Consider the following 12329-nt stretch of genomic DNA (forward strand, 5'->3'; position numbering starts at 1 on the left):
AATCTGTCACCTGTCTGCCACTTCCAGTGTTTTCAGACACAATTCTCCTTTTGCAGGCCCGTGCTGCTGGAACATCTCCGAGAAACGAGAGCTGATAAGAAAAGGCTAAGGAAAATGTTACGAGAATTTGAGGATCAGTTCTTTAAGCAAACAGGAAGGTAAGGGAACTACATTCATGCTTGGTCTCTGTACCCCTTCTGTATGTCGCTGCTGACCTAGACAGTCACAGATCCTGAAGAGTAAGTTGTCTACAGATCTCTGAGTGAGCCTTTCCCCTGTAGTACTAAAATCCTGAGAATTTTCCTCTGGTGACTACACAAACCAAGATTTGCCAAGGATTTCTGATTTTGCCATAGCAAAGGTACCCTTCTTTTCCTAGGAATTGAAATTGGCAGGCACACATCATGCTCACAACTCTCTGCCCTCCACCACAAAAAAGTTTATTACTGAGGTGTGTAAGAATAAGAGGTATCTTCCTGCAGGAGAACTTCCTCCCTATGTGCCTATGATTGGAAAGAGACAAGTCCAGAGGAGCCATTTATGCAGAGATATAATGGGCAGCCACCTCTGTCTGTCTGTCTGTCTGTCTGTCTGTCTATGTGTGTTGGGTTTAATTGAGTTGTACCAGCATACTGGCAGTTTTAAGTTTGCCACAATGTACACTTTTGGGGATTACTCTCCTGCTCATTCCATGGGAGTATTTGTTGGCCATTTGTAGATGAGGACAGCACCTATGATTTGTTGAAAAGACGACATATTAGAATAGCTCACATACAGAGCAGATCCAGTGGTCTTCAACATGTTAACAAACATATTAATGTGTGTGAGTGCTGGGGTGCCCCACAGTCTCTGAACCCCACTGTTGCAAGCAAGCACATAGCCTAACCTTGCATACAGTTCTCTCCAACATTCACTTGCCTCTTCTTTGGAAGAAGACTGTCTGAATGTGGGTTTTTAAATATCAATTCCTAAAAACATATCTGTACTATATTTTCTTTCCCCTTGTTATATGTGGGAACCTATAATTAAAGAGACAAACACAAAACTCATATTTGAGCCAGAAGTGCTCTGCGAAAGCTTGCTCCTTTTAAGCCCCAGCATTCAAATTTTGCCGCTTTACAGGACTCCCCAAAAGGAGGACCGCATCCCCATGGCAGAGGAGTACTTGGAATACAAGCACATCAAAGCCAAGCTGAGGCTGCTGGAGGTCCTCATCAGCAAGCACGATGTCTCCAAAACCATCTGAAGTCCAGTGGTTTGCAATAGTAAAACTCCTTGGTCTGGGAAAAGGAGAGAGAGAGAGCGAGAGAGCGAGAGAGGGAGGATTGCACAGGTCTGGCTCTTCCTGCACAATGGCTTTGACACCTTGAAATTCTGATGCACTTTATTTATGTTCTACCGCTGCAGGTGAGCAAGAGAGTGAGAGAAAGGGGTGTGAGAATGCAGGAAGGAGGAGTGATTGAATGGGAGGGCTAACACTTACCTGTGAGTCGTCTCTTGTTTCTGGAGCTGTTTTTTCACTCGGACAAGTTTCCCCTCGCTTTAGCCAAAAGGAGGTAATCATATATGCACATTCAGGAAGCTGGGTTGACGGGACTTCCTGTTTCACTTCAAAGCTCCACTGCGACGTCTTTCCAGGCAGATGGTGCTCATTCAACAGCACTCAAAGGTATGGAAGGACAGTGCAATCATCCAAACAGGCTCACCCAGGTTTTTATTTTGTCTCTTCCCACTTGGGCAGCATAGGACTAGAGAAAAAGAGAGGCACGTCAAAGTCTCTTGAGCTGCCCATCAGGTAAACTTGGAACACAATTCTAGGTAGGCAATTCTCCTAAACCTACTCAGTCAGCACTATGAAGTGTCCTCCGCAATCTGATAGGCTTCTTTTATTTGTGATATTCCAGTGTGTAGCCTGGACAGCTTTTGTATCCTAGGATTCACTGGGAGGGCCAGAATGAAAACCATCCCTAATCTTGGGAGGAAAGATGCACCAGTTAAGAACCTCTTTTCTGCCTGCTGGGATAGGTAGAAAGGTCACAGTGAAACTGTAGTTTTCCATCTTGGTTGAGGACAATGACGGAAGGAAAACCAGCACACCCCTGCAGATAAAAACTTGACCAACCACCCCCAGGAATGTGAGCAGCTGTATTTGCTGGTTCATTGTGCTCTAGAGGACCCTGTTTGCCCAAACGCAACCATCAGTCAAGAATCTTACTTTCTCCGTAGATCAAATACCTGTGCAGGAGGGGACATTTTTGAGAATTTAATAGGCACCCAAGATGCAAGTCTTCATCCATCCTGCATTTAGGGGGTTCCTGATCCTCTTGTTTCCCCTCCAATATTTAACAGATAAGGACCATCTAAATCCACCGGTTTGGCAGAGACACGTCTCACTTGATGTGTATGACACCCCTCCTGAAGTGGCGGAGCCTGGGTGGAAGTGCAGGGCAAGATAGCTCCTGCAGGATAAAGAGAGAATGAAGGATGGCTCCGATATAGGCAGCAACCTATGTTTGTGGAATGTGCACAGATTGGACTGCATGGAAAGCTCCACTGGCTCCTGCATCATTCAGGCTGTATTTAGGGTAGGTAGAAATACTACTTTTCAGGTGTAGGAAACGTGGGAAGAATTATGGCACAAAGGAAGAGCTTCAGATACCTAGTTCAGATACCAAATTGGCAGGCAGAATTTTGGAGAGTGGTTCACACTTGGGGGGGATGGGGGTGTTATGGATTTGAGGCAGGAGCAGGAGGTGATGTGGTCTGAATCAAAGGTAGCCAGCATCAGACCTTCCAGATGTTTTGGAGTACAGTTCCCACCTGTTAGCCGTGCTGGCTGGGGCTGATGGGAGCTGGAGTCCAAAAGATATAGAGGGCACCATGTTGGATGCATGAGACAGCACCCAGATGTTGTGGGTGGGTGGAATCCTGTGGCAGAATAGAAATATGCAGAGCTTGTCTGAGCTGTTGTTTGTGAGTGTGTGCTGTAATTCCATGCAAGCAGCAGCCCCCCCCCCTCGCATAACATATGGAACTGGGTATAGAATTCCATTTCCTGACAACGGTAGCTTTTTATCTCCTTGGGTTTTTTAGGCAAAAATAGGAAGGAGGCTCCTAGCTCTTGGTTTGCAAAGACATGCTTGTGAAAGTGTGTGTGGGCAACACTTAGTGAAATGTCAGAAGGCATCATGGTGACTGCATAGGATTTGCAGTGGTGTGACTTCAGGGCCCTTAACGGCTTTTCCGTCACCGTGACTAAATTAAAAACAGAAGAAGAAGAGAGTTGTGTGCAGCAAGATAAATTATGACTATTTGCGTAATGTACACAGCTTGTAGAATTCTGCTTTTCTTGGTGAAGAACTTGGCTTGCCCATTTTCACTGCAATACCATAGCCTGCCCATTTCCCCCACCCAGCAGAGGCCCATGTAAATGGCAGCTATTCCTTCTGGATCCCCAGCTCTGTGAAGGTTAAAGAGGCTGTCTTCTCCACACAACGCAAGGGGTATTCAGATCACCACGCAGTTCCTGCCGTACTGGCACATCAAGGCATGAGTGGCTCTGCTCAGGCTGAGGCAACCTTTCCTGTGCTGGAAAGCTGGGGAGAGCAAGATAGCAGAGCTTCATTGTTCTGGGGGGAAAAGACAGGGTCTTCTGGGTCGAAATATGCTTATTGGAGGAAGCTAACTCTAGCAGGGACCTAACTTAGGCTTTGGACGATGGGCCCAGCTTCCTGAATTTGCATAGCACTCATTGATTTTGGCTGAGTAAGAGGAAAACCCCAATAAGGCATGCAATACCTGCTTAACCAGGGAAGACAAGGTTTCTCTTTGAAGTGCACTGTGTAGAAAGTTGCAGAACGAGAGAAGGAAAGCAGGGGAAGGAGGAGGGTTATTGTTCCTCATTTTACCCTCTCCTCTTTTTCCACTTCCCAGTCATTATTTCTGGCTGTAAGGAGCCGGCTCTAAGTATAGCTGCCTCTCTGCTATCGTTGGCTGGTGCGCCGTTCAAGCAGAGGGGCTGCAGTGGAAGCTGTCCAGCCCTCAAGACAGCTTTGGGGGTGGGGGCCTAAGGGTGTGTGTATGTATGTGAAGCTTGCCGCTTCCCATTGCCCCCAAAGCCAAGACTCAGGGAGAGGACCCCCCACCTCATGCTCCCAGAAACTGTGAAGGAACAATTCCTAAGTTTAAAGGATCCTCCAAGGGGGGGTCAGATTAGGCTTGGAGCTCCCTCCTTCTCCATAAACACACCCGCCGCCTGCCTCTGCTCACATTATCCCTTCCTTCTGCCCCTCACCCAAAGGCACTCAGGCTGGAGTCTTAATTTTCTTTTCTTCACGCTCCCCCACAATTGAAGAGGCCCACCACAGGCCTACCCTTGGATGTATTTTGGTGCCTAGCCTGTTTGTGTGCAAGTGACACCCACACGCTCTCACCCATTTACTAATAGGAGTGGTGACTTAATCAGCTGATTTGAATTGCATGTATTTTACTAGGTGGGTGCCATCTAGATTTGTAAGAGCAATGAAATATCACTGGGGTGTGTGTGTGGTAGAAGGGAAGGAGTCAGCAGCCGTATTGCACATGCCCATTTGCCATTTTAGGTACAATTCCAAAAACAATGATGTTTGCAATGTCCACTTGGATCATTAGACCTGTGCCTTATGAGCTGGCAGTTTCTAGATAATTATATTCATGGCCATTTATAACCACTGGTTGCAGAACAATTGAAACAAAAAGATAAAACGACAGACAGCTGGGCTTCCAGACCCAACACTCTTGCCAATAATGCTTGGTTTAGATAAATGGGTTTTGGTGGGCAGAGCACATCTGTGAGACAGGGCGAAGCCCACTTTCCCTACCCACTTGTGCTTGTCTTGTACAGAGTCAGACCATTAGTCCATCTAGCTGAGCATTGTTTACTGGCAGTGTCTTTTCAGGGATGGTTCTCTCCCATCCCTACGTAGAGATGTCAGGGATTGAACCAGCGACCTTTTGCATGCAAAGCAGATGTTCTGTCACTGAACCATGGTCTTTCATGTGGCGTTCTACAGTTGTATGACTTTTTTAAAAATAAAAACCTTCCTCTCTCATTGCTCCCAGTGGGAGGAAAGTTACAGTAGCTTCAGGACTGGAATGTCCCCCTCCCCCAAATTCAGGGGACATTGGATCCTGTAGATCCAGCCCCTCGTCCATCCTACTCTGGACTCTGTTTGTCTTCTCAGATGTTGCAGGTCTGATCATGGAGAACTGCCAGCTGCTGACCTTTCAAGGCAGATCTCTCTCTCACCCTCATGAGAGGGAGATGGAACAAATCCTGTGGCGCCAGGGACAGCCTCCCAGGAGCTTTAGAATTCACACCTAGAGAAATCTAAAAAGCAAACAAACCATGGATTTTAAAAAGTAAGAGAGGTGGAGTGTTGTGCTGATGACAGGTGGCTTTTTTATCCCTTAGCTCATGGCAAAGGAGTCGGCCAATTAATTTTTCCAGGCTTCATCTCTGGCATGAGCACTGGAATGCAAAACACCAGGGAGGTCCTGCATGAAAATAGCTATCAGGAGCAGGACTCCACTGTGCATTGCCTGCCAGTCTAATTTTTCTTTAATAGTTACAAGTTTTCGTGAGTGTCTCTCGTTGTTGACTTTATTCACTCATTATTCAACTACTCCAAAGCAAAACGTCAGAGTGGATCTTAAGACACAGTTATGATGATCCAAGCTGGTTACAGGTACTTTTAAGTTTTGGAGTTTACCCATTTTGGCAAAGTCAGGCACTCTTGCCCATGGCATTTGGCTCTAGTGTTGCTGCTTGTGCCCCCGTTATCCCATTCCTAGAGCCTCTTGCTTTCTCGAGAAACTTTGATTACAGTGTGCACTGAGAAACTAAAGCTTGCGGCACTCAGACTTAAATGGCAGTCCTTGAGATGGGATAGATTAAGGTCTTTGGGTAATGGTAGCAGAGTGTTTTCTAGAGTTCCTGTTTTTGCCAGTGCCGCTACACACGCTACCACACCACTAGCAGCAGCAGCACCCACTGTTATTGAGCCCCAGTGCTGCTGCAGGCAAAGGACAGTGTCTGCCGGCTGCCTAAACAGCATCTGTCCTCTCCAGTAGTTGTGATGTTGCACCTAGATTCAAGGGATACTGGGTTTTCTTTGGAAGCTTACTGGGGTTTTGCCAGAACAAGGCCAGTAGCGCTAGACTAGCAGTTCCGAAAGCTTTATCCGTCATGATAATCTCCCTTACAAAGTGCACCCAGAATTCACGGTGTTGCAAATGGGGAGTAATAAGATCAGCAGGGCTGGTGACTGTGATACAAAACTGACTGTTTCCATGCTCAAACCCTTATTAAGTTACTGATTGCAGTTCTGGTGATCTTCCAGAAGCTTTAGAAGCAGGTGTGTGTTGGATGTTGCTGGAGCTGGGAAAAGGTTATCCGTCACTTGAGACCTTAACTCATAGAGCGAGGTAAAATAGCTTAAGAAAATGCTGAAGCAGAACAAAGAGGTAAAAAATAATAATTTTGAAAAGTCTCAGCTATTTGGTGGGGTGCGAGGATACTAAATATGGCATATATAAGGGAGAAAAAACTTAAACAGGAAAGAGTGGCTGTTTAAAAAATGACCAGGCAATGTAAAGCTGCTCCATCCTTTTAAGCAGAAATTGCTTAAAAGACACTGGTTGATAGAAACCGAAATAAAGCAAAGTGAAGCAAAGTTATTAATGGCACATGCCAATTTTTATTTCTGTAGCACTTTTCCTTAGCCCAGTGCTATAATTTGTTTTGCTTTTTCCTGACAACCAAAGCTTGTTTGAAAGCATGCACTTTGTAGGACCTTAATATTTCCTGTGTGATGATTGCCAAGATAGTTTATTAAAAATAGTGACAATAGTTTATTGCATTATGATATTTTGGATAGATCAATGTATGCAGATTATTTAATCTAAGTGTCATGGTGATGAACTGAAGGAGGCTGGGCTTCTTTTCTGGTTTACTGTGATAGATTATAAACGTGGATATATTCCCCCACCCCCACCCCCCGGTCTTGCCGTTAAAAAAGGAATACGCCTTTATAAACGGAGGTAAATTTGCAATAGGTCACGCCTGAGTGGCACATGAATTCCATGGGAGAGGGACAGTCGGTGAGTTCGCACTGCTCACTGGCAAACGCAGGTTTCGGTGGCAAAGAAGTTCGAGAAAGAGCTCCAGGTAGAGTACTGTCTTTCGTGTTCTTGTTTTGTCATTTTGTACCAATGACAAGAAAACCAGGGGCATAATCCTTAGTCTTCCAGCACTGCTTCTGTAAAGGTGGGGGATCCCTGGGTAAACTATGTGAGGTCATTGTGTACTGCCCCTCATGTGGGGCTGACCTTAACCGTGTGGTCCTGTCCTTGAGTGCAGGGTTTTATTTTCACAAATAGCCAGCACGGGGTTGGGGTACAATCCAAGTCAGAACTGTGCAGTTAAGGTTATGTGCCGCTTGGCCTGGGAGGCTGAGCTGCGAGGGCCAGCAGGGAGGCCTCCATCAATACCTCTAGGGGAACCCCCTCCTTGCGAACAGAGCTGAAGACAATAGATTGTACCTCAGCTCTTTTTGCTATAGTAATAAAAGAAGCTGTTGATTTCATGAAGCCTATTTAGCCACAAAACTTGTTTTTTTATTTATTTCTGCTGTATGTAACGTTGAAGCATGGTTTTTAAAAGAGAAAAACAAAACAAAAAGAACTTTCAAAAAACATTTGTGGGATCATGTCACACTGCTTATATACCCAAGTGGAATTTTTAAATTTATTTTTTAAAAAAAGAATGATGTAATGTTTCAGTGTAATTGGCTTGATCATTTATATAACTTTTATGAATCAGAATGGTCTCCTTCATAAATCTGTTTTAATTAAAAGTCATGTCAGAGCAACAGGAACAGATACACAAGAATTTGAAGTTTACAAACTACATCTTTGATAAGGGAAAAATGGTTTCATGACATATGTATACAGTTGCTATTAAAATGTATCTATATATTCTATATGATTGTATAATATTTTATACAACAGTACAAATAAAATATTTTTCTATTTATTATGTTGAAACACAGGTGGGTTTTTCCCCTGCTTGTTAGCTAATATAAATAACATAAATAACACTGTCAAACAACACATTGGAAGTGCTGACATTTTTTTTTCTAGGCTGCAAGAATTAAATCATGCTGCAATTACACCCTTTCATGCTGTTTGGAGATATCTCAGTTAAGTTGTTCAGTAGATTAAAATGAATACATATTTAAAACACCATTTAGAAGCCAGTAGTTTTTTTTTTTTATTTCGCTAAAGCTTGTTTATATAGCTTTGTTACATTTGGCAATATGAAGGAGGTGGAGGAGGAGGAGAGAAAAATAATAAGAAAATGGAACACCAATTGCAGCATCTAGATATATAAATGGTTGCTAGAAAGAAAAAACCCAAGATTCCTAACAGTTGAAAAGCACTGGTGGACCAAGAAGGTAAGGAATATACTAAGGGCAGAACTACATGCTACACTGGGTACAGCGCTGCCGCCAATGACATCATGCCCAGGTTGGATGGTCCTTTTCCCCGACAACGTTTGGGCACACTTACCTGCTTTGCAGTTTGCCATCATGTTACGTGCTGCCCACCACCGGTAGCCAACGATTTTTGAATGTGGACAGGAGGCTACAGAAACATGAGGACAACACAACATGGGGTGAGTGTGCCTGCCCTAAATATTACAGTGGGGAGGGGGAAATCTGGACACAGGGTGCCATGGTGGTGGTGGAGCTGCTGCTCTGTGCCAGCTGCATTGTTAAGCTCTGCTTGAAGAAGACTATTGAGAATTTGATCACTGGTGTTCGCTCTTGGTAAGAGCGGCTTTATGCATGCGTCTGATGAGAACGGATGGCAATGGGGAATAGGCCACAGAGAAGGCTCCTAAGGAAGAGTGGGGGGGGGGACCACTGAATTAACGTCCAACACTGATGTTACACGTCTTGCAGCTGGGATCTTTCTTAGCGTTGGCCGTCGACAAGCTCATGAGCTGGTGGCCTGTGATTTCCGCAACGGTGCCGAGGGAGAGATCCACAGGGTCAGTGTAAATCACTTCCAAGATTACATCCTGCGCGTGGTGGTAGATCATCGCCCCGTCTTCTTCAGTGCAGATCAGGAATTTGTTATCCTGCAAGTTCAGCTGAGGGAGGCGCTGCTTACAGAACTCGTCTCCCGGTGACCCGGCGGGTGCGAGGACGAGGATGACATAGTGGTAGGCCGTGTACATGCAGTAGAAGTCCCCAAAGTACAAGTTAGTATTTGGGTTGAAAAGTTTTTCCGCCGCTATCTCAAACCTGTATCTTCCGTAGGGCGAATCCTGCGGGGGCTTCCCGGTGTTGAATTCGGTGTTGCAGCTGAAGAAGATGCCCTCCAGCTTCCCGCTGATGGGAGAGCCGTGGCTCCCGCTGTTATCCTTGACCGAAGGCTGCAGAGCGCTCCCGTGCTGCTCTCTAGAAATGAAGGAAGGGTAATGGTTTATATTTACAGGGGCATCAGTGAGCGAGACATTAGGAACTTAAAGAAACTGCCTTGGGTCAAGGAAGTGGCTTTAAACAAGACCTCTGGTCCATCTAGCGTGGTAGTAGTTGCTCTCCAGGGTTTCAGACCAGGAACCTTTCCTTTGTTTGATCGAAACAAGCACCCAAGGTGAACCACTGTATTTACACACCTTCTGCCACCCACAAAAGCATATACCCCTTTCCCATTCAGGAAAACAAGCTATATAAGTGTGTAGGCAAAGATCTCACATTCTAGCTTTTTAAAATGGCACCAGCAATTGTGCTTCTGGTGTACAAAACCTCTGAGACTTGCTTTCAGATAGGGCCAATCAATGCATTGCTTCTGTTGGGCAAAGTGTGGAGAACTGATTTCAAGTCTGGAAAAATTAGAACTCAGAATTGACAGATTTGCCCCAGTCTAATGGCAACAGAATGCTAAGGGTCTGTTGGGACTGGAATAGAGTATCCAGAAAGAGGGTGTGGCTGGCTAGAACACTGAATGTGGTAATTCCATGCAGCAACATTTTGCTGCAGGCAGCAGCAGTAGCAGCAACAAGCACCTCCCTGATTCTGCAGCACAGATTTTTTTTTGTGTGTGTGGGGGGGCAATTCCTAAGACTTGCTACACAGATGCGTACAGAATGTGCCACATCGGTGAATTATTCATGCAAGGGCAGAGAGTTATTGACTTCACCAGTTCTATGCTACTATTAAGTGCAGCCACAAGGCAAATGTTAAATTTTTATCTTCCTGAAAGTGCCACCTTTCTGTTTTCCTAAAACAAGACTGAAAAAAAAAGTGTACTCAAAATAAGATTAAGCTGTTGCAGATGAGCTAAACATCAAAACCACCATCAGTAAATAAAATCCATCATCCTGGAAATTGAAAAGGGCCAGGTAACCATTCTTGAACGGCAGTACAGTGACATCCAGTGGCCAGTTAAGCTAATTGTAGACCATTTCCCCCCCACAGGCCTGGATATATTACAGAACGTTTATACGACACTGATTCAAGTACATTAGAACAGAATAATTAGTCTGGTTCACACATCATGGTAAGTTAGCAAGCTATGGTTTACCATGAGTGAGCAATTGTGCTCATGCAGCCTGCTAAAATTGTGCCCTACTCCTCCTTTTCCCTAGTTCCAAACAAACTGTGAAAGGAAGCCAAAGTATGTTGCTGGTCTGTTTTGGAGATAAACAAGCTATGAGTGCTGGTTAGCACATAACACAACTTCAACTTGTTTTGCTTCTGCCTGGCTTGGGAAAGGGAGCAACAGCAGGGCAGGAGTTTAGCAGGGTGAAACAACACGTTTTGCTCACTGATGGCAAGTCAAAGTTTGGCTTACTGACTTACTTGCTAATTATCTGAGGAAATGAAAGAAGCTGAATCCTGTCTCCTTTCTCAAATAGGTGACCAATGACAGTGGTGACAATCTGCACTTCCAGCCCTGGAAATTGTATACACAGCTGCCCAGCTGCATATGGGATTCTCAGTTGAGCAGCTATAGAATTCTACTGCTCCCTCTAATGCGGGGGAACTCAGGCCATGCCAGCCCCACTGAGAAGCAACATGGGTATCTGTATTCTCTTATGAGTCCCAAGGTTTGCAGAAGTATATGTATATATTTTTAAAGAGAGGTGCACAGCACAGTGTTTGTTACAAGTCCCATACGTCCTTTTGTACTCTAACTGAATCCCAACAATGGCAAATTATGAATAAATGACTGTATCTGGAGTTTTTAAAAGTCTTGTTTTATGCATGTTGTTTTTTAAAGCTGTCGCCCTCCTGAAGCTCTCAGAGGTGGCACAGATTATACAAACACGTACCTGGCTACTAACTTCACAATCTATAAAACGCATTGGTAGCCAATGCTGATCAATAAAGAAGCTTACACATAGGCAGCTTTCTTGTTACGTACACAGTGGAGAAAACCTTGTCCTCAGCTCCGCGCAGAGATATTTGCCTTTGACAAGTCCTGGTTCTCTTACCTGATGTAGTCAAAGTATTCCTTGTGCTGGTTCCGATAAAACACAGAAAATTTAAGCATGCGCCCTGCAATCACTTCCGCCTTTTCCAAAAGCTGTGTTAAGTGGACCTTTGAATAATCTGTGAATAAAAAACAGTCTGCTAGTGGGAAGCAACACACAATGTTTTCTAAAATCCATATGGTGATGCTCTACGCTTTGGGGTGAGACAGAGGTCAGGAGGGACCCTGGAGCGACGATCACGTTGGAAGTTCTCCAGCTCTCATTCTACCCTTAGAGAACATTTGAAACACGATTCTTTCACTCAAAGAACCTGGGCAATGTAGTTACAATTCCCAGAAGCCCTTAATGAACTGCACTGCCCAGAATTTATTTGGGGAAAAGAATGTGTTCAGACAGCCACTCACACATTTTTCACGTTTTTTCAATTTTTCATCCATCCTTCATCTGTGGATCTCAGGCCAGTTCACAAGATAAAAGACACACACACACACAGCATAATAAAAGCAAGAACAAGACCAAACCAATAACTCCGGCTTCCTCCTCCGACAAACACATAGGATGTTAATTATCCAAAGGATTGGTTGAAGAATGTTTTTGCCTGGCGCCTAAAGATGTATAATCAAGGCACCAGGCAAACCTCCCTGGGGAGAGCATTCCACAGATAGGGAGCCACCGCAGAGAAGGCCCGTTCTCTGGTTGCCACCCTCCAGAATTCTTGTGGAGGAGGCACATGAAGCATGTCAGATGCTGATTTCAGGGTCTGAGCATACTTTTGTTTTCTACC

The 12329-nt window shown here is 44.8% G+C and overlaps 2 protein-coding genes and 1 long non-coding RNA gene across 11 annotated transcripts in view; 2 read left to right on the forward strand and 1 right to left on the reverse strand.

Moving 5' to 3' along the window:
* FAM13C (family with sequence similarity 13 member C) overlaps positions 1-8375 on the forward strand; it is a 73539-nt gene extending 65164 nt beyond the window's left edge. For 7 of the 9 annotated variants that reach the window (XM_081004987.1, XM_081004985.1, XM_081004984.1 and 4 more), the window contains 3 exons: positions 57-158; positions 1123-2585; positions 3104-8375. In XM_081004987.1, the coding sequence (XP_080861113.1) occupies positions 57-158; positions 1123-1246 (226 nt within the window). In that variant the 3' untranslated portion in view covers positions 1247-2585; positions 3104-8375. The remainder of the gene's footprint in view (positions 1-56; positions 159-1122; positions 2586-3103) is intronic. The other 2 variants (XM_081004983.1, XM_081004982.1) reach the window with 2 other exon arrangements.
* PHYHIPL (phytanoyl-CoA 2-hydroxylase interacting protein like) overlaps positions 8102-12329 on the reverse strand; it is a 47088-nt gene continuing 42860 nt past the window's right edge. The window contains exons 3-4 of the mRNA XM_081005123.1: positions 11546-11681; positions 8102-9506 (exon numbers count right to left, since the gene is read on the reverse strand). Coding sequence (XP_080861249.1) covers positions 8972-9506; positions 11546-11681 — 671 coding nt within the window. The 3' untranslated portion in view covers positions 8102-8971. The remainder of the gene's footprint in view (positions 9507-11545; positions 11682-12329) is intronic.
* On the forward strand, positions 9390-11301 carry LOC308476943. Its single transcript, XR_013986245.1, has 2 exons — positions 9390-9523; positions 10527-11301. It is a non-coding gene; the product is annotated as an uncharacterized lncRNA (long non-coding RNA).

The sequence above is a fragment of the Podarcis pityusensis genome (assembly GCF_964106645.2).
Source record: "Podarcis pityusensis genome assembly, chromosome: 5".
In the NCBI taxonomy this organism is placed as follows: domain Eukaryota; kingdom Metazoa; phylum Chordata; class Lepidosauria; order Squamata; family Lacertidae; genus Podarcis; species Podarcis pityusensis.